This window comes from Oenanthe melanoleuca, chromosome 5 (assembly GCF_029582105.1).
Source record: "Oenanthe melanoleuca isolate GR-GAL-2019-014 chromosome 5, OMel1.0, whole genome shotgun sequence".
NCBI lineage: Eukaryota > Metazoa > Chordata > Aves > Passeriformes > Muscicapidae > Oenanthe > Oenanthe melanoleuca.
The window spans coordinates 15,960,402-15,978,766 of NC_079339.1; the positions used below are offsets into that span (position 1 = coordinate 15,960,402).

Sequence of the window (18,365 nt, forward strand, 5' to 3'; positions counted from 1 at the left end):
GCTGGTACTTCAGTTGCTCTGCCACAGGCTCCAGGAAAGCCTGTAAGGGTTGTAAGGGAGGCCCGGGCCTGGCGTCAGTACTGTCCTTTTTGTCTGCAAAGCACATTTGTAAAGGGGTTTGGAGGCCTTGGGAGGGCAGGTTTGCTTGGATGGGGACACAGTGAGGCTGGTTTATGTCTGACCCACTCCTGCCTGTGAGCATCCAGGGGGAAGAGAGGAGGAGACCCGTGAGCTGGAGCCCGCGGAGCAGCAGCAGTGATGCCTCTGGGGTCAGGCTGCCGGTGCTGTGGACCCGCTATGCCTTGGCCCCTTGCCCAAATGAGCCACACGGGATTTTGCTGAGTCACGCAGTGCCGCGGGGCCGGGAGGGCAACGGGTTTTGCTGACTCATGGTCAGCGGCACTCAGCTTGACCACACACCCGCAGGGGCAGGAGGGACGCAGGTGCTGGCCGAAGTAACGGGACCCACCAGGTTCAACCAGTGCCTCCAGCCATGGCTCCCGAAAAACTCATCCCAATGGCAGCTGCGTCCCACATGGAGGCAGCAGGTTTCCTGAAGCCCATCAGCTTGACCAACATTTGGAGAGCTCGTGGGAGAAGATACAGCCCAGGGCAGAAATGCTCTCTGAAAATACTCAGGATGGATCACAGCTGGGGGCGTAACATGCATGGATCCAGGGCAGCAGGATCCTGTGTGAGGCCATGGGAGGATAGAAAAGGCTTAGGGACAGATTGTGGGAAGGAGATGGTGCAAGTGAGGTGCCAGTGATATGACCCAGCAATTTTACAGAAGTTGTACGAACACAAATGTGACAGGAGAGGGACAGGAACAAAGCTAGGAGTTCCTCACTCCAGCAGTGCCCAGGCTGCTGCTTTCCCATCCCCATGACTAGGCACAACAGGAGAAAGAAATAACCCCCCCAGCCCTCAGGACTTGGAAGGGAAAATGCCTGTAAATCCGATTTAATGTTTATTGTTTTTCCAGCAAGTCTCGTGGCTCTGTAGGAGGTCTGTCGGCACAAACTGGGCAGAGATTAGCTGTGGCCTCCTGAACCGGTGAGGTGACACCTCTGAACCCTGTTATGACACTCCAGTGCCGGTAAAGAGCCCATCCCGGTACTCCTCGATACTCAGTCTGCATTTTGAGGAAGGGACAGACCTCAGGGACTGCTGGTGGCTAATGGTTCTGTCCTGCACCAGCATCATTCTCTGGCTGCAGGTAGCACCACAGCGCCTTTTGAGGGGTGGCAGATATGGCTCCCCATAAAACTGTGGCCTAGGATCTGCCCATCTTCCCCAGAAACACGCAGCTCGGAGGGACTGGAGGGGACGAGTCCCCCAGACAGGAGGTGTCCTGGGGCTGCGAGCTGCCATGGCCCTCCTGGGCGAGGGTCACAATGTCACCCCGCGGTGACAGCGGGTGAGGGGCCGAGGGCCGTGAGCAGCCGAGCCCTGCCAGGAACTCGGGTTCTGCTGCCTGGGGCTGGGCGTGTGCCCGCTACCCAGATAACCTGGGAAGAACAAAAAAAATATTAAAAAAGTAACACCGGGCCAGCAGAAGGAAGTTAAAGGCGGCCGAGGAGGAGCACGCGCGGCCGGCCAGGCATCTCGTGACTGATTTGGCGGTGTTTATTCCCCTTTCCCGGGGGCTGAGTCACGGCCGAGGCGCCGGGGGTCAGCCCGGGCTGTGGGGGGGCCGTGAGGCGGCGCCCCCGGCCCCGCGCCCGCTCCCCGCCCCGGCCCGCCCTCACGTGACGCCGCCGCTTGCAATTTTAGACCGTCAGCTGACTCCAGAAATCCGTGGAGAGGGGCCGCTCTGCCTACAAAAACAGCCACGGCAAGCGGCAGCGGCGTCGCGGCCTCTCCAGCGTCGGCACCTCCAGCCTCTGACCCCTCGGCACCGCCGCCAGCAGCGCCATCGCCGCCATGGGGCCCCGCGGCCTCCTCCTGCTGCTCGCCCTGGCCGGGTCCTGCGCCGCCCTCATCAGGTGAGAGGAGGGGGCTCCTCAGGGGCGGTTGGGGGAACATGGGAAAAGCACCCGCGGTGCTGTGCAGCGGTGGCTCCGAGCTCTGCCAGCCCTTCATAGCGGGTGGCTTCCCCCTCCATCAAAGCAGGAGGGGAAGGTTCGGAACACCCCCCCATCCTGCGCATGGAGGGGCCTCGCCCCAGCTTCCCCTACACCCGGTGACCTCTGGCAGCCCCCCGGCCCTCGCCTCTATCCTCCGGCTTTGGGAAAACACTGAGCGCAGCACGGCGAGGGGGGGGTCTGGGGTGCTGGCAGGAGCCCAAACCTCACCCGCCTCGTACTGGCGCGTCCCCTGCTCTGAGTGGAGCCCTGCTGCCCCCCTTCCCTCGGTATCGCTCCCCCACACACCTCCTTTAACAGGTGTGTGTTTGCCGTCTCCACACAGGATCCCCCTGACCAAGTTCCCTTCCATGCGGCGGATCCTGAGAGAGGCGGGCAGTGAGATCCCAGATATGAATTCCATCACCGAGGCCATCAAGTACAAGCTGGGCTTTGTCGAGGAGGGCAAGCCCACTCCAGAGATTTTGAAGAACTACATGGATGTGAGTAACAACCTCCTTGCAAGCCATCCCCTGCACTGCAGCGGATGCACCCAGCACAGTGTTGGGCAAGTGGCTGTCACTTGTAGGGTACCCATCCCAGGGGGTGGTGAGACATGCCAGCCTCCCACCAGCCAGAAAGGCAAAGGAGGGAAAGGTGTTGATCCTGTAGGACAGATTCATGCACCCCCATGGCTTAGTGAGTGGGTGCCAGAAGGTGCTTCCCATCATTACTAAACTAAAAATACTAATACTAGTAATTATAACAACAACAAACAACCCACCGCCTCCCAAGCAAGAGTTTTTCAGTTTGTGACCTATTTCCTTTCTCCTTTGTTGCTAATTAACAATCATAAATAGGGGCCTGCTCATTTACAATCCTTCCTGGCACCTTCTGGCCCTTTGGACTCTACTTCTGGCAAGACAAGGGCATAAAAATCATGCTCTACTTCTTGAGGTGTTAGAGCATAAAAGAGTGAGCACAGGATGTTGGAAGAAGACTCAGATTGGGTACTAGCTTACCATGGGACTGGGGATGCAGGACCCTTCCTCCACTATTCTTCATATTCTGCACTGCCTTGGGAGAAGCAGTACCTGTACCTCCACTTTCTTCTCAGCAGCTTAGGGACCTGTGTGATGATGGAAAGAGAAGCCAGATAAAGGACATGAAGCTTGCCCTTGCCCTGCTACCAGACACGTGTGGGGTTTACTATTTCAGAATTCCTTACCAGGCAGTGTAGGATATGAGCATTAGCTGGCAGAATAAAGCTAGGCCCAGATTTTTAGGCATTAATTCAGGATATATTCGCCCTGCTGCCTTCCCCCAGGGGCTCTTGTCACCCAACCAGCTTTCCTGTCCTGGGAAGGGCCACTGGTGTTTCAATTGGCAGTGTTGAAAGCCTGGGAAAGCGGTTGTGTCACGATGTTCTCTCTTGCAGCCACTGCTCAGACTGCTGCTCAGGGCAGCACTGTTCCCTTGTCACCACAGGGGCACCAACCCAACCTGTGGGGGCAGATAAGGGACCACTGGGTCCCGCCCAGCCTGGCTGAAAATACTTTTGCTGCCAAAGAAATTCTTGGGACAACCCCCACTAGCCTGCCTTATATGCTGCCTGCCAGTCCCTGGGACCCTTCCTGGGTTTGTGTATGTGACAAACAGAGCCCCTGTACCAGGGGTTAATTCTCAAGCCCCAGCAATAATTACAGAACCACTGGAAGCAAGTGCTGCCTCCCTATTATGGCTAATTGTGATGTTGCAATGGATTGTTAATTACTTAGTGAGCAAGCCTTGAGAACTAAGCGCACAGGAGGTGAACAGCTTTGATAATCCTGTTTTCTTCTCTTCCCCCCCTCAGTTAAGTTCATGGGGGGTTTGGAAAGACTACTGGATGACTTCCCTTGCTAGCAGCCTTCTCTCCACAACCCTGGAACAGCTGCTCACCAGGCAGGACACAGCTCCCTGCCTGTTTGGGAGGACTGGGGAAAAATGAGTCAATGTAGCACCTGCCTAGCATTCTCCATTCATCCTCTCCTCTGCGGAGAGAGGGATACATTGCCAACAATTTAGCCGTTCAGGTTTCTTCCACTCCCAGCAGAAATGTAGTCTCTCAGAGCAAAGCGGTATCCATCAGATACCTCTTAGTCTTTCATCCTGGAGGCCTGAATCCATCTTTGGTGGTGCTGCTCATGCTCTTTGCTCCCACCACTCCTCCAGACTTCCAGCTGTCTGAGACTGAGCATTTTTTTTATTTCCACCCCCCTCCCATTCCCAGAGCTCACCAGCAAGCACCAAAACCCCCAACAGCTGTACCTCCACCTGCAGTGGGCAGTGCTGCTGCTCACTGCAACCCACAGTTTCTCTGCAAACCCACGTGCAAAGCAGCTTCCCAGCCAGTTTCAGCTTTTCAGTAACACAGGTGTTTTGCTTGGCTTCCTTCCATCGTTTTTTCTCATCCCTGTAGTGAACTGCATGCTAGCCTGCAGACCTTACCCCTTCTCTTCTTTCCTGTCTCCCTGCCCCAAATGTCCTCCCCCGCACACACCTATCCCACTTGTCCTTGAGTTATCCTTTTCACACCCACTGTATAATGAGTTGTGAACACTGAAGGGGAACCTCCCTTCCAGAGGACAAAGGCTGGGAATCCATCAGTGCCAAAAACAGGAGGAGGTCAATGTCTAGATAAGATCCTCTATTCAACCCTAAGAGTTTTTTGATCTTTAATTCCTGCTTTTAGCCAGCTGCCTCTGCTCATGGCTCCCTTCTTTTGCTTTGCAGGCCCAGTATTTCGGTGTGATCGGTATCGGAACACCTCCCCAGAATTTCACTGTGATCTTTGACACTGGCTCCTCCAACCTCTGGGTGCCATCCGTGCACTGCTCCATGTTGGACATTGCTTGCAGTAAGTATCACGGGTGCCAGAAACTGCTAAACAGCTTCTCCTTCCCTGCAAAATGCAGAGTCTTGCATTGCAAGAGGAGAAACTGAGGCAGCAGCATGAAAGGACTTGCCGGGGGCTGTTGGGCTTTTTAGGGTCAGAGCTGAAAATACAATCCCAGCTTCCTGTATCCATCCTTCATTAGTTCTTTCTTGTTTATTTTTCTTTTCCAAGTAACCCCCATGCAGGGCTAAATCTGCTCCAACAGCTTCAGCCCTATAGCAGGCGAGCAGCATCATCAGTTGTGATGTTTCTCCCCAAATTATAGACCAATGCTGCTGTTATCCCATTGCGCAAGGCTGACTTTTTTTAAGTCAGCCTCTTGCCAGATCTGATACAAACTGTCCTAGTTTCTGGTTTATTGCTGCACAGAGCGTGTGTGTGCGTGTTTGTGGAGTTATAATTAACCAGAGCCAGGTAGGCACAATGAAATGAGAATGTCTTAGGGACTACAGGTGTTTTTTTAATTCTGTGGCGTTCCTATGCAATAAACTTCCATAACTGAAGATGTCAAACCTGGCTATGGCATAATGCCATTTAAAAGCCACTGGTTGTGCTGCTTAAGCAAAGTGGAGAAACCTGTGGAGTCAACAAGTGGAACCATGAAAGGCATTCCACAGTGCTCATTGGGAGTAGGGTGGAAATATGTACGTCTTGTAGACAGACATTCTTTTTGCATATGTGAAACGAGATTTAGGACACTGACAGGGTGGTGAGGACCAGACCTGTTATGCCTAGGGGGTTCCTGATTTGTAACAGGTAGATGGTTTCCCAAGGCAGTGCCTCGGGAAGTGCTGGGACCAAAGGACTCATTTTATGAATATACAAGGAGCTTAACCTCCTGCCAAACTGGAATCCAAACTGAGACCCAGACAGTCTAGCTGGGAAACTCCTTGTGTAGCGCTGTCACTTTGTGTAGGGGCTCAGCTGGTTCATGCTCAGCTGCTGTCTGTACCACTCAGCAACCAGCCATGGGACTGTGCTGGCCAGCTCGTGACTCGGGAGGAGGAATCTGCCTGCCCATAAAACCAGAGATATCCTACAGCTCCCAACCCAGCCAAGGGGAAAAGCAGATTAGACTAGGGGAAAGCCTTTCCCCTCTGCAAATAAAGTAATAATTTCAATTCTTTCTGTACTAAAAACAATGTATGAAAAATTTCCAGCTACTCCTATTTAAAGAAACAGATGATAAGTCCATGAGGTGAAAAATTCATGCCCAGAGCAGATTATATTTAATAAGCCATCCTGGTTCTCCACAGCGTGCGGAGGGATACATTTTGCTCTGCTGACTAACATGCCACACCAGCCACATAACCTCTAGCTTTTAATACCCAGTGGCCAAATCGGATTTAACAGCCTGAATTGGATCTGCCCACTTAATTCCCCAGACACTGGAAATGCTTTGTTAAGCATTGTGGGCTTGGCAAACCCTAGGTTCAGGCCCCCCTTCACATCATTGAGTGTCCATTTGTCCAGATGAGCTGGACGGTGTGGGGTTAGGTATTGGGGAGCTGTAGGTATAAAGGAGCACTAATGCTGTGTGTCCCCTTGTGTCCCCCTTCCCGACTGCAGTGGTGCACCACAAGTACGACTCCGCTAAATCCAGCACCTATGTGAAGAACGGCACCAAGTTTGCCATCCGCTATGGGACAGGGAGCCTCTCTGGGTTCCTCAGCCAAGACGTAGTCACGGTGAGTTACAGCTGCCCCTGCCCCATGCTGCTTCTGACTGCTGTCAGTAGAATGCTCAGAGCTGTTAGGTTTCAATGGATCTCCATTCTTGAGTGTCCTACTTGTGTACAACATCCTTCAGTGATGTGTTTCCAAGTACTTTGAAATGACATGGTAGTGATGACCATTAAGGTAACCATGGCAGTCTGAGAAGGGGGGAGGTATTAATCTGCAGGTCAGTAGGCTGGGAGTCAGGACTGCTTACATGGTGTCCCTGCAAACATAGTCTCTGGCTATCCCTCCAACACTTTTCCTGGTGACCCCAAAAACCAGCCCAAGCACGTGCAATCACCATTGCACAGACTGCTGATGGTGCCCAGCTTGTTCCTCACCAACATCCACACATTAGTGGATGCCCGCATGGGCAGCTGCCCAAACACTGGACCAGAAAAGGTCTCTTTACTGCCCCATCCTGGTCTTACATCAAGAACTGGTACTTATGGTTGTAAAGGCTGGGTGACACCCAGGGGGGAGGTTCCCCAGCAGTGTTCAGGGTGCAGCTTGAGTTAGCTAGGTGGTGGTTGCTTCACAGTTTGCTTTTCAGCAAGCAGAGGTTGATCTTTCTGTCCTGTGAAGGACAAGTGCCTTTCATGACTTCCTCCCAGGTACAGATGCTCGGGAGAGTTTGCCAGCTGCCAAACGTCAGGGGTGCATGTGCTCTCAGATTACTCGCTCTCCTGGCAGGGATATGAGCATATGTTTGCTTTGCAGGGGGGGAGAAACAAAGCAAAAGTTTTGAATAAGCACATAAGTCTGGGGATTTGGAGGTTTCTGTTTAGATTCAGCTGAAAAGTATTGGCTTACCAATTTGATCAGAATTAAAAAGTATCCCAGAGAAGCTTAAAGTGTGTTACTCTTCCAAGATATGCATTCTTTAGCCCATCCTTACAGCATGAAGATTTTAGCCTAGCCTGGAAGCATCAGCTATTGCCTTTATGCTGCATCCCAAGATGCAGCAAGGCAAACAGCAAACCTTCATTGTCCTTAGAAAGTGTGGGCTTAATGCAGGGGCTGAAATGAGTCAGAAAGAAAATTGCCATTTTTCTCTTTTTTTTTAGCTTTGTAATTGTCACCCTAGTGCCTGTTTGCTAATTAGTTCTCCGCTTCCTGGCAGCTCAGAGGAAGGATTTTATGCCTCAGTTTGTTCGGGAAGTGGGGATGGCTCTTGTCAGACAGCACAGCTTGTAGCATGTGGTTTCTGTCTGCACAGAAGCAAGAGAAAACCTCTTGCATGGAGCTGAGCAGTGTCCCAGTTGTAGTAGGCAGGAGTGACCCTGAGGGTCAGGGACCTTCAGCTTGGACACCAGGATGCATCCTCTGATGCACAACATGTTGTAGGCAAGCTCCCAGTCAGGTAGTCTTGAAAGAAAGACATTGAAATAACCTTCAGGGTGACCCTTTTGGCTCCAGCCGTTCTGGTGGGTGGAAGCAGCCACAGCAATCTCTGGTAGCACTGACATCTGACCAAAAGATGCTTGTTGGCAGGTAGTCCAGAGTCTCTCAGCCCTAATTCTCTTTTGAGAGGGTAATGAGCTCATGGCAAACATTCTCTCTCGTTCTGTGGAGAGGCTATGCCTTGTAGCACCACACTCCGCAGTGCTGCTTGCTCTCCAAAGAGCAGCAGGTTTGGCCAGCCCTCTGCTGCTCAGGCATCTCATCTCCTTATCACAGCCCAACCTTGGGATGTCCTTCAAGGACAGCAGAGGAAACTTAGCTGGCCATGAGGCACAAAGTCTCTCCCATGACTGCAGTGCAGATACACTGCACAGATTACTTCCCTTGCCTCTCCCTTGTGCCACTGCACCCCAAGTCCTGGTGCCGAGCTGTGCCACAGAGGCCCTCACCTCTTGGTCTGCCTTTGCCATCCAGTGCTTAACTGCTGGCTGAGGCCACTAACGTGGAGGCCAGTTGAGCTGTGGAGTGCCGACGCCCATCTGCAGGGTGCTGGAGGGTGGCCACCACAGAGCCATCCATTGGTCATGATTTTTGATTGCTCCGTGTTGGGGTGAGAGCCAGCCAAGAGACAGAGACAAAGGATCTGTCATCTGGCAGGAGCACTCTGCTAAAGATGGTCTCGGGTTTCAGCCCTGCTGAAGACCAAGTGCAGGCAGGGCTTGCTGAGAATCCATGACTGGGCAGAAATCTGCCTCCCCCTTGGGATGTGCAAGCAGAGCAATATTCAAACAAACCTGACACTCAGTCTTACTAGTCCATTGCATTTTGCTTCTTTTTTTTAAGTAGAAGCTTCATTGAACTCTGTGAGCTGCTGAGGAGCAGCGGTGCCAAGGGGTGTCTTTTGTAAACCTGGGTGTACAGCTGGGGCAGGCGCTGGCGAGCGGAAGCGCTGCCGTGTGCTTTCCCCCACATCCTGCCCTGTGGCTTTCAGCTTTCGCAAGGCTCGATCGCCCTTTCCTACTGCAATCCTCCAATACCATTAAAGGCAGCACTGCTGTCCCAGCCTTGCACTGTCTAACCCTGGGGGGATATTAGTAATTTACAGGGATCGTTATCTGCCATCAGGTAGGAGAGGCCAGCTTGTCAGTCCAGCCTGGCTCACTACAGGGCTGCTAGCTGCAGGCTGAGAGACTGAAATTGTCCTAGCATGGATGCTAAAATTGCCTGTGGTCAGCCAGAAGCTCACAAGCCTCCTGAACTGCTAAAGCCAGAAGCCAGCAGATGCATCCTGCTCCCCATCAGCAGAGCTATCCTCCTTTCTCTGATCATCTTCTTTCTGGGGATCTGCCCTTGGAAGGCACTTCGGTTTTCCATTGGGGAATGCCAGTCCTTCTCATGGCTGGCAAGGGAGGTGACCTTTGAATTCTCAGTACTCTGCTTGCTATTTTTGTGCTTCAGGCTCAACCTCACTTTCTTGGCTGGGTCTTCTCCCCTTTCATGGGAGGTCTCTGCAGGCTGGTGGCTCTTCCAAGAGGTTCAGCACTATCCCAGGGATGTTTCTTTTGTAGGGTAGATCACAGGGGTTGTGGGCAGAGGTGAGAGAGATTTGTGCTCCCAACTGAGGATGGGTGCAGCACCCAAGGAAGTAGGATACACAGATGACTTAGAAGATGTCCAGAGTGGGGAAGAGGATTAAAGGCACAGCACAAGAGCTTTTCAGACTGGGTGGAAATTATGAGGTAGGTATTACAGGAGGAGATGTAGGAGGGACAAATGAATATGGGTCCTCTGTGCAAAGAGGAGGGGCTACAGAGCAGCAAGGCCAGTGCCAGGACACTGCAAAACGCTAAAGGGATTCTCCTGCCCTTAGAAATATGCTGGGCTTTGCAGGGACTGGGAAGGTTCCACTGAGCCAGAGTTGCCAGTCTCTTCCCCTGACAAGAGTGGCAGCAGGGTATCTGGTTTCTGCAGCTGCCTGCAAATGCAACGGTGAAAGCAGGCAGGAGTGTGGCAGCCCGCTGGGGGACATGCTACAGCCTGTATTCAGTGAGGTTCCGTTACCACCCAGGCCCCCTGAGTCAGTTTTCTTACAATCTGCTTTTCCCTTCCCTCGCCATCTCCCCACAGCTTGGTGACTTGAAAATCCAGGATCAGACCTTTGGGGAGGCCACGAAGCAGCCAGGCATGACGTTCATCGCTGCCAAGTTTGATGGCATCCTGGGCCTGGCATACCCAAGGATCTCTGTGGAGGGCGCCGAGCCTTTCTTCGATAACATCATGAAACAGAAGCTGGTCGACAAAAATATGTTCTCTTTCTACCTGAACAGGTAGCGTTGGGTTTGATGGCACACCTCTGGTTGTGAGGGCAAGCCCAGTGGGCTTTTTTGTTTCTCAGTAGCACCTCTTGTCATCTATTGTTTTACACTCTGAACAGCACTTCCCAGTTGGAGAAGTCACAGCAAGCTCTTCTTGCAGGAGCAGTCAGGCCAAAATCCCTTACTTTTGCTGCTCTGAAGTAAAGAAAAGGGAAGTAGAAATGCAGTTCTTTTACTGATAAAAAGCTGGGTGGATCTGTGACCAGATTTCTTAACTGATGAATAGACAGAGGGTATTTCAAAAGAAAGAAAAATAAAAATAAACAGGGCTGTGGTCATGAGCTTGCTGCTAGTGCAGTCCTCTTTAGAGAGGTAAACAGCCCCAGTCTGTTAGCAAAATCTATAAGCCATGTGGCCACCACTGTGTTGCCCCCCAGGCAAGGGTGCCACCATCAGTCATCATTAATGAGAGGACTAATGCTCTCTCTCCACCCTAGGAAATCCTCCTCTGCAGCTGCCAGCACCTTCCCGCCCACTGCTGCTCCCCGCAGGACACCCCATCACTTTTCTAGCACCACAGCAGCAACTCTGAACTACTTCAGCCCAAAAAGTAGCATGCCAAGAGCAGGGAGGGCAGAGAGGGCGGCTGCTGGCCATTCAGGCACCAGCCCTCCCCCATCACCATATTTCTTCCCATCTGCTCAGCAGTGAGCTCTTATCTGATGGTAACCTTGAGGATTCACTCCAAGGCTGCTGGTTGGCAGAGTTGAGTGCAGATAACCTAACCCTGCATCAGCTGTGTCCTGCCCTGCACAGGCACTTTTTACAAGCTGATTTGGGAAGTCCCTGTGTCAGTGCTCAGTTTCCCTTTGCCAACCCCCTTCCCTGCTGTGAGTTTCTTCAGGTTTCTGTGAGAAAATACCAGGTGAAAAGCTGCAGGATGCTTTGGCTGCACCCAAATATTCCCATTTCCCCATTGCAGCCTATATCACAGTATCTGTCCTTATATTGACATAGCACAGCATAACATAAATTATCTGCCTCCAATACTGTTAATGCTATGCTTCACCTACAAGCACCCCAGCAGGTATTCTGGGGGGCACTTGAAGCAGGTTGTTCTTGCCCTGCCCTTGATGTTCACAGGTTTGGGTATTATTTTTCAGAGATCCCTCTGGTGTTCCTGGCGGTGAGATGGTCCTGGGAGGGACCGACCCCAAGTACTACAAGGGCGAGTTCAGCTGGTTTAATGTCACACGCAAGGCCTACTGGCAGATCCACATGGACTCGTAAGTTCCTCATCCACCTGACCCCGTAACTGTGGGGTCACATGTGCAGACAGCACATGCCTGAGACCCTCCTCAAAAAGGAATCATCCCTGCAACACATCCACACTAAAAAGAGCAGATTAAGTCCCACCCTAGGGCTGGGCTGTTTGTTGCCGGAAGGAGACGAGAGGAGATGTTCTGCATAATCCTTTCCTCTTGTTTGTGGCTGGACCCTTGAAAGGATGAAAGGATGCCTGCTACATCCTTGTGAAGTGGAGAAAAATGGCAGTGTGTCCTCCTTGCAGGCAGGGTGAGCCCCATAGATGAAACCCCAGTTCTGCTCAGCTCTCACAGGGCCTGAGCTGCATGGCTGCTCTGCACACAGCTCCGGAGGAGCAGGATGAGGCCTCAGGAAGGCAGCCCTTGACTGAAGGGCACGGCGCAGCAATCAGCACACATTGTTGGAGGCAGAGGGGAGGAGAGCAGGCTGAGCTGACGGCCGCCAGCCCCACGGTCTATTCTGAGCTCTCCCACGTGATGGGAACTTAAAAGTGGCCTGTGATCAGAGTGTGTCCTTTTCCTGGGAATTGCATCCCTCCCCAGCGCGCTGTTTTAGTTCTCATTTTCCCCCAGAGCTGCAGCATTGGCAAAGCATGGCAGACCCTTGGCTAGAAGGCTTTGTCTTTCTGCACCGCTGTGAAATGCGATGCGGGTGAGGAAGCTGAGCTGCTCCTTGCTTGCCTTTTTTCTGTACAGGAACCCTTCTCTTGCCCATGGCTGTGACACCCCTTTAACCCTTTGTTTTTCTGCAGTACCACAGGCCAGAGGAGTCTGTAATTCATTGTCCTTAGCTCTCTCCCATGTCCATTAGCTGCAGCACTAGCTCTGGAGTACAGGTAGCAGGCAGGGTATGCAGGCAGCATCCAAGCTCTCTGCAGAAATGCAGTTACACTTCAAGGCACCTGCTCAGTCACGAGCAGACAACAGGAAGCCAGGGGGTCTGTGCATTGAGTTAGTGCTGCATCAGTGTTTCTGAGCATCTGTTCTTTCTGAGTGTCTGTCACAGCCCTCCCTTGCCTGCCTGTGTACTGCTTTCTGCAGCCTTCACTGGGAGCCCTTTAAAGGTTGTCTAATGTCTGGATATCTCTCCCCAGGGTGGATGTTGCCAACGGGCTGACCGTGTGTGAGGGGGGCTGTGAGGCCATCGTAGACACAGGAACCTCACTCATCACTGGCCCCACCAAAGAAGTGAAGAAGATACAGGAGGCCATTGGTGCAAAACCACTCATAAAAGGCGAGGTGAGGGCGGGCTGGAAATATGGGGCTCTGTGACCATCACAGCACCACCTATGCTTGCACCCTACTTGGTACCCAGATGCTTGTTGAGACCCTAGTCTTCTGCTCCCTCTGATCTTTGTTCCCAGCCTGTGCTCCTGGAAAAGTCATTGGCATAGCAGGACCCCTTCATCTTTTTGACCCTGGGTAGTATTCACTACTTGTGCTCATCTTGTGCTCATAGTAGAAAGCCTGGTCCCATGAACTTTGGGGAAGCTTTGAGTCATCTCTGCCACTTATCTCTGGGAGGTGGAAGAGAAGGGATCTGAGTTGCAGCTGAGACAAAGGATTCACATTAATGTGAGACACTTTAATAAAAGTGTATTTCATGCAAATGGCAACCCTTTGCATGAAAGTTTTCAACCATCAAAGCTAATCTCACAAGACTCTCTCCCCTCCCTAAAACTGTGGAAGAATATGGATTTTAAAGACCCTGTAGAAAAAAATGTCCTGCTCTGAAAGCCCACTCAAATCAGAGCCATGAGCATTTGTCAGGCATTTCTGCAGTGTCAGAGACCCCAACTGCAGCAGCAGTTGAATTAGTCTTCTCACCATCCCCAGGGCTTGTTAATGAAACTGGCTTTGTCTGTGTACTGAGCCACAGCTGTCTCTCTTCTAGTAAAAGCCCCCAAACATGCCACATCAGCTGTGGCACCCTGGGACTCAGCAGAGCCAAAAGCTGAATCCAACATCCTTTGGCTCCAAGCCTACCCATGAAGCCCTCTTGCCCCTGAGCTTGGAGCCCTAGGCAGGGAGCAGCCTACTTACCCCAGCTCAAGCTTCTGCACCCTGAGATGAGCTGGTTTTAGGGAAAACCACAGCAAAGATGTTACTGTGCTCAAGAAAGACTGAGAGTGGGAGGAGTGAGGGGTCCAATCTAAAGCCTTTACTGTTTCAATTTCAGTACATGGTCCCCTGTGAAAAAGTGCCAACACTGCCTAAAATCACAATGATAATAGGAGGGAAGCCCTTCGACCTCACAGGAGATCAGTATATCCTCAAGGTACGTCCAGGCAGGTTTTTCCAGCCTTATGCTTCTTCCCCAAGGCCTGGCTTTTGCTTCCACTGCACCAAAACACACGAGCAACCAAAGCAGTGCTGGACCTGGTGCTCGGGAAGAAGTCAGAAAGATTGGGGTGTCAGGGTGGTGGCATTGCAGATGGATCCAGGTAACTTCATCAAAATCTCACAGGAATAAGACCCCCTACATATCAGGATGGTTAAGGAAGGGGAGGCAAGCTGTTGAATCACTTTCTACAAACATTTAGCTCTTTTCTGCTGCATTCTGATGCAATGAGGCCAGCCTTATTATAGCAGAGGCCACCAGACTGTCGTGTAAGCCATCAGAATCAACTTGCAAGGACCATCTTGTGCAGACATTCACCAATGGCTCTAATTCAGAGCTGCGTGGGCCGAGAGGTTTATGGTCATGTGCAGCTTTGCTTGATGCTTTAGTGCTTAAGGGAGGGGGAGCTGGGTTTGGAGTCGTAGGGTTGGGAAGTGGTGGGTTGGGACTCACTTTTGCAATCTGTAGATCTCAGTCTGGGAGAGGCTGAAGCAATGGCAGCCTTGCAGGTGTTCTTGCCAAGTGTGCAAGGCTGAGGGAAGGGAATGACCTGCTTAAATTGAAGCTCTCACTTGTCTTTCTAGGTTGGTGGATCAGGAGAGACTATATGCATGAGTGGCTTTTCAGGCCTGGACATCCCACCCCCTGGGGGCCCTCTCTGGATCCTGGGAGATGTCTTTATTGGACCCTACTACTCCGCCTTTGACCGTGATAGCAACCGGGTTGGCTTTGCCACAAGTGCCTAAACACCTGACCCCCCACTGCCTCTGCCACACACACACTTAAACACACACACACATGGGAGCTGTAGAGAAAGGTTACCAGTATTAGAAACCCAGTGAGTGGAAAGGAGAAAAAAAGAAAAAAAAAAAAAAAAAAGAAAAGGAACTAGATTTAAAATTACTTCGAATATAGTCATTAGTGCCCTGCTAGCTACTTTTTCCACTCTGAGTAAGTGGTGCTGGGAGGTCTCTAGCTGACAACTCTAGCTGGAGTAGTCCCTTGCTTTACTGCTAGGTCTTCCAGTAGTTCTTTTTGAGAGTGATTCCCAGAGCTGAACAAGGCCCTCTCACATCTCCCAGTGCTGGTGTCCATCCTGGGGGTGGAGGGGGTAAGCTGGCTGAAGCCAGCCCCTGGCACATCTGTTCATGCAGAGGGGCTGTGCTACTGCTCTTGGGTTTGGTCTTCCGTGCTGGGGGAGAAGGACAAGGGAAGCCTGTCTTTCATATTAGTTCTTACTGCTTTTCCACTCATGAAGTGGGGAGTGATGGCCTGGGAGAATCTGTTATTATGACCCCTCATTGGCAGGTTGAGGCAGTGACCAGTAGGTCATTTTTCAAGGAGTTTGTGCTGGCTTGGTCCTAGGAGAGCATGTGCTGGGCTGCAGCAGTGGGGAAGCACAGTAGTGTGCCCAGGGGATGAGTTTCAGAGCCTGAAGGCTGTGGTGGTGTTTTGTTTAGTGATGACACTAGTGAGATAACTGGGAGGCATGATGTCCACATGCCTGACATAATGGAACAGGGGTTTGTGGGGCTCTAGCCAGTCCAGGGGGACTTTTCAGTCAGTATGAATATTAAGGGGGTCAAGATAGGTTATAATAGAGGTTACTTGAATTCAGGGCCATGAAGGTCCAGCCTTCTGTTGAGCAAAGTCATGTGGCACAAGTTCTCTCTCGAGTTTAGTGACCTTCTCCCAGGTTCCCCAAACAGCAAATCTTCCCAGCTTCAACCACAGCCAGTGAGTTGAAAATAATGTTTCCTGAAGCAACTAAGTGATCTACAAGCTGAAATCATACTGGTAAAATCCATGTTTGTTAGACTCCCAAGAGCTTTTGGAAACATGATTCACCACATTTTGAACTGCCCAAAACTCAAGAGACAGTTGGCAGAGCCAGCAAACCTCCTGGGTTTGAGGATACCATGGCAGTTGCTGGACTTGCATTCGCATTCCCTGCTGCCCTGTCCCAAAATCCAGCTGCCTTTAACACCCTCTGTACCTGTTTTCCACTTCACTAATGCTGGTGAGCTCTGTTCATGTCCAGCTGTGTTGCAGAGAGTGAGGCACAGTCCTGCTTCGGATTTAGCTGAGTCAGCTGTGCACACAGATCCTCCCAGAGAGCCAGAATCTGCACATGCAGAGCGACTTGCTGGGCTGGCACTGGTAGGCAAACACTGGTGGAGCTGGGAGCATGATAAAGTGAGTTTTAAGCAGTACTGGAAAGCAGAAGAGAGCCTGCCAAGAATCCCAGCCCCTGTGCTGGGAGTAAAAGACTTCATTTTCCCAGTGTGCTGGATCAGGTTCTGAAGATAAGGGGGTGGCAAAAAGATAAGATCAGCAGCCGCCATGACCGCAGACCGGGCTAAACAGATAGCAAAATCCTGGCTACCCAAAATTCACTGATAATTCTGCCAGCAGTAGTAGTGGGGCCAAGAAATTTTTTGAGGAAGGTCTTTGGGCAGTGAGTGAATAGACATTTTTGCCCAGTGAAATAAGTTTGACATTATAACCATGTGTCACTTGGAGGGGTCTGGCAGGGACAGTGGGGACAGGTGTAGGCACATGTGGGACACATGCATTGTTCCCTACAACCCCAGATGTGACAAACACTGCTCCTCAAAGCTTGCTTCTGCTTCCTTTAATCTTCACCTGGAACTCTGCATCTGGACACCAAAGGACAACTCTTTTAGACTGGCCAGAGAACAGTAGCATGTTACCAAAAAAAAATCTTCAGTAGCTGCTCCAAAATTAGCAAATATTCAGCACCTCTCTAGAGATCTTCAGTTTTGCACCAGTTAAGTGCCCAGGGCTCCTCCAAGTTCTGCTACATCATTTCCCAGCTGCAGGATTCCTTCAGCATGGAGAGACAGATTTGGACTCTTGGGTACCTGCTGAACAGACCTGATGTGAGGGGGAAGCTTGACATGGACCTGGCAGTGGCTTTTGACCATCTTCAGCATCAGATTGAAGTGGGATGTGCAGCACAGCCCCAGACGGAGCCCTTGGGCCGTGGCTGTGCTGGGTGGTGGTCCTGGCACAGAAACTCCAGGTGGGCTGATGTCTGCCAGCAGGCAGGAGGCAGCTGCCTGGGGAAAGCATGGCCCAGAGTGATGCTCTGAGTGACACATTGTGGGATAAGCTGGAGGACCAGTTCACTGCAGTCTTCCCTGAATGGGCCTCCTCCCCTTGTTCTTTTATTTGCATTTTTAAACCCATCTCTAATCATGTGACCGGTTTTTAAAAATTATTTTGCTGTCGGAATTAATTGTCTCTTCATAGAAAGTTGTAAAGAAAATACAGTATTTTCCCCTTTAACTCTGAGAGTGGTCTTTCCTTTTGCAGTTTGAGATATCAAACTCTTTGTGGGTGTGCAGAGACTGTGTCTCCCTGACCTGTTGTCCCCAGACATCTGATTTCCCACTTGTGTGAATTCATGTGTGTTTCAGAAGGGCTGCTCCCCTTCTTTCTGATAAGGAAACCCTGTTGGATTTGTCTTTTTCAATGGATTAAAACATAACTCAGCCTCTGCAAGGTGACATGACAGTGCCACCTGCTTGACCCAGACCATGGGGCAGTGGGCACTCCCAGCATCCCTGCTAACCTACATCCACCTCCCCAGCTGAGTATTGCCAAGGGTAGTCCATTAACAAGGAACTCGGGCTCTCCCCTGGCCATCCGGACCAGTTAGAGTAAGTTCCTGCCTAAGATTTGGAGTCATCCTGTAGCAGCCAAAGTGGAACTTTAGTTTCTAAGTTTGGCCTAAAATCAACTAAGGTGTGAAGTCAGGGGAAGTCCTGGAGCCCAGTGATAAACATGGTGTAGGGTTTTTTCGACAATGTAGGAAAAATCCATCCTTCTTGCCTAGCTGTGTAATTTTTAGTCCTAGCACTGCTGTATGGGAGCTGGAGACTGAAGCGGAATGAAGGCCCCATGTGCCAGGTGGAAGATAAGAGCTAATCCCTACTTTGAAAAAAGCATCATCTACATAAGCAAGATGGATGCAGCCAAGTCCCATCCCATCTTCTGAGCACAGATCTAAACATACAGCTTAGCTGATTTCCCTACTGGTATGCCCTGAGCCCCTGTTCCCCCAGGATGCCTAAATTCCCCAATCAGCTGTTCTCCTGTGTTAAAGAGATGGATTTAACCCAAAAGGGCTGGCTGGATCCTGAAAACCAATCATGCAGCCCCCTGTTCCTCAGTAGCCCAAGGGGAGAACAAGTCATGTGCTGCCAAGTATTTATTGATAGGAATGTGAGGG

General features: G+C 51.3%; 1 protein-coding gene across 1 annotated transcript; it reads left to right on the plus strand.

Moving 5' to 3' along the window:
• Positions 1–1,596: 1,596 nt before the first annotated feature.
• CTSD (cathepsin D) lies at positions 1,597–17,419 on the plus strand. The gene is made up of 9 exons (XM_056492988.1): positions 1,597–1,988; positions 2,413–2,569; positions 4,842–4,965; positions 6,574–6,692; positions 10,254–10,453; positions 11,605–11,727; positions 12,861–13,005; positions 13,946–14,044; positions 14,692–17,419. The coding sequence occupies exons 1-9, from the start codon at positions 1,927–1,929 to the stop codon at positions 14,851–14,853; spliced, it is 1,191 nt and encodes a 396-aa protein (XP_056348963.1). The 5' UTR covers positions 1,597–1,926; the 3' UTR covers positions 14,854–17,419.
• The last annotated feature ends 946 nt before the right edge of the window (positions 17,420–18,365 follow it).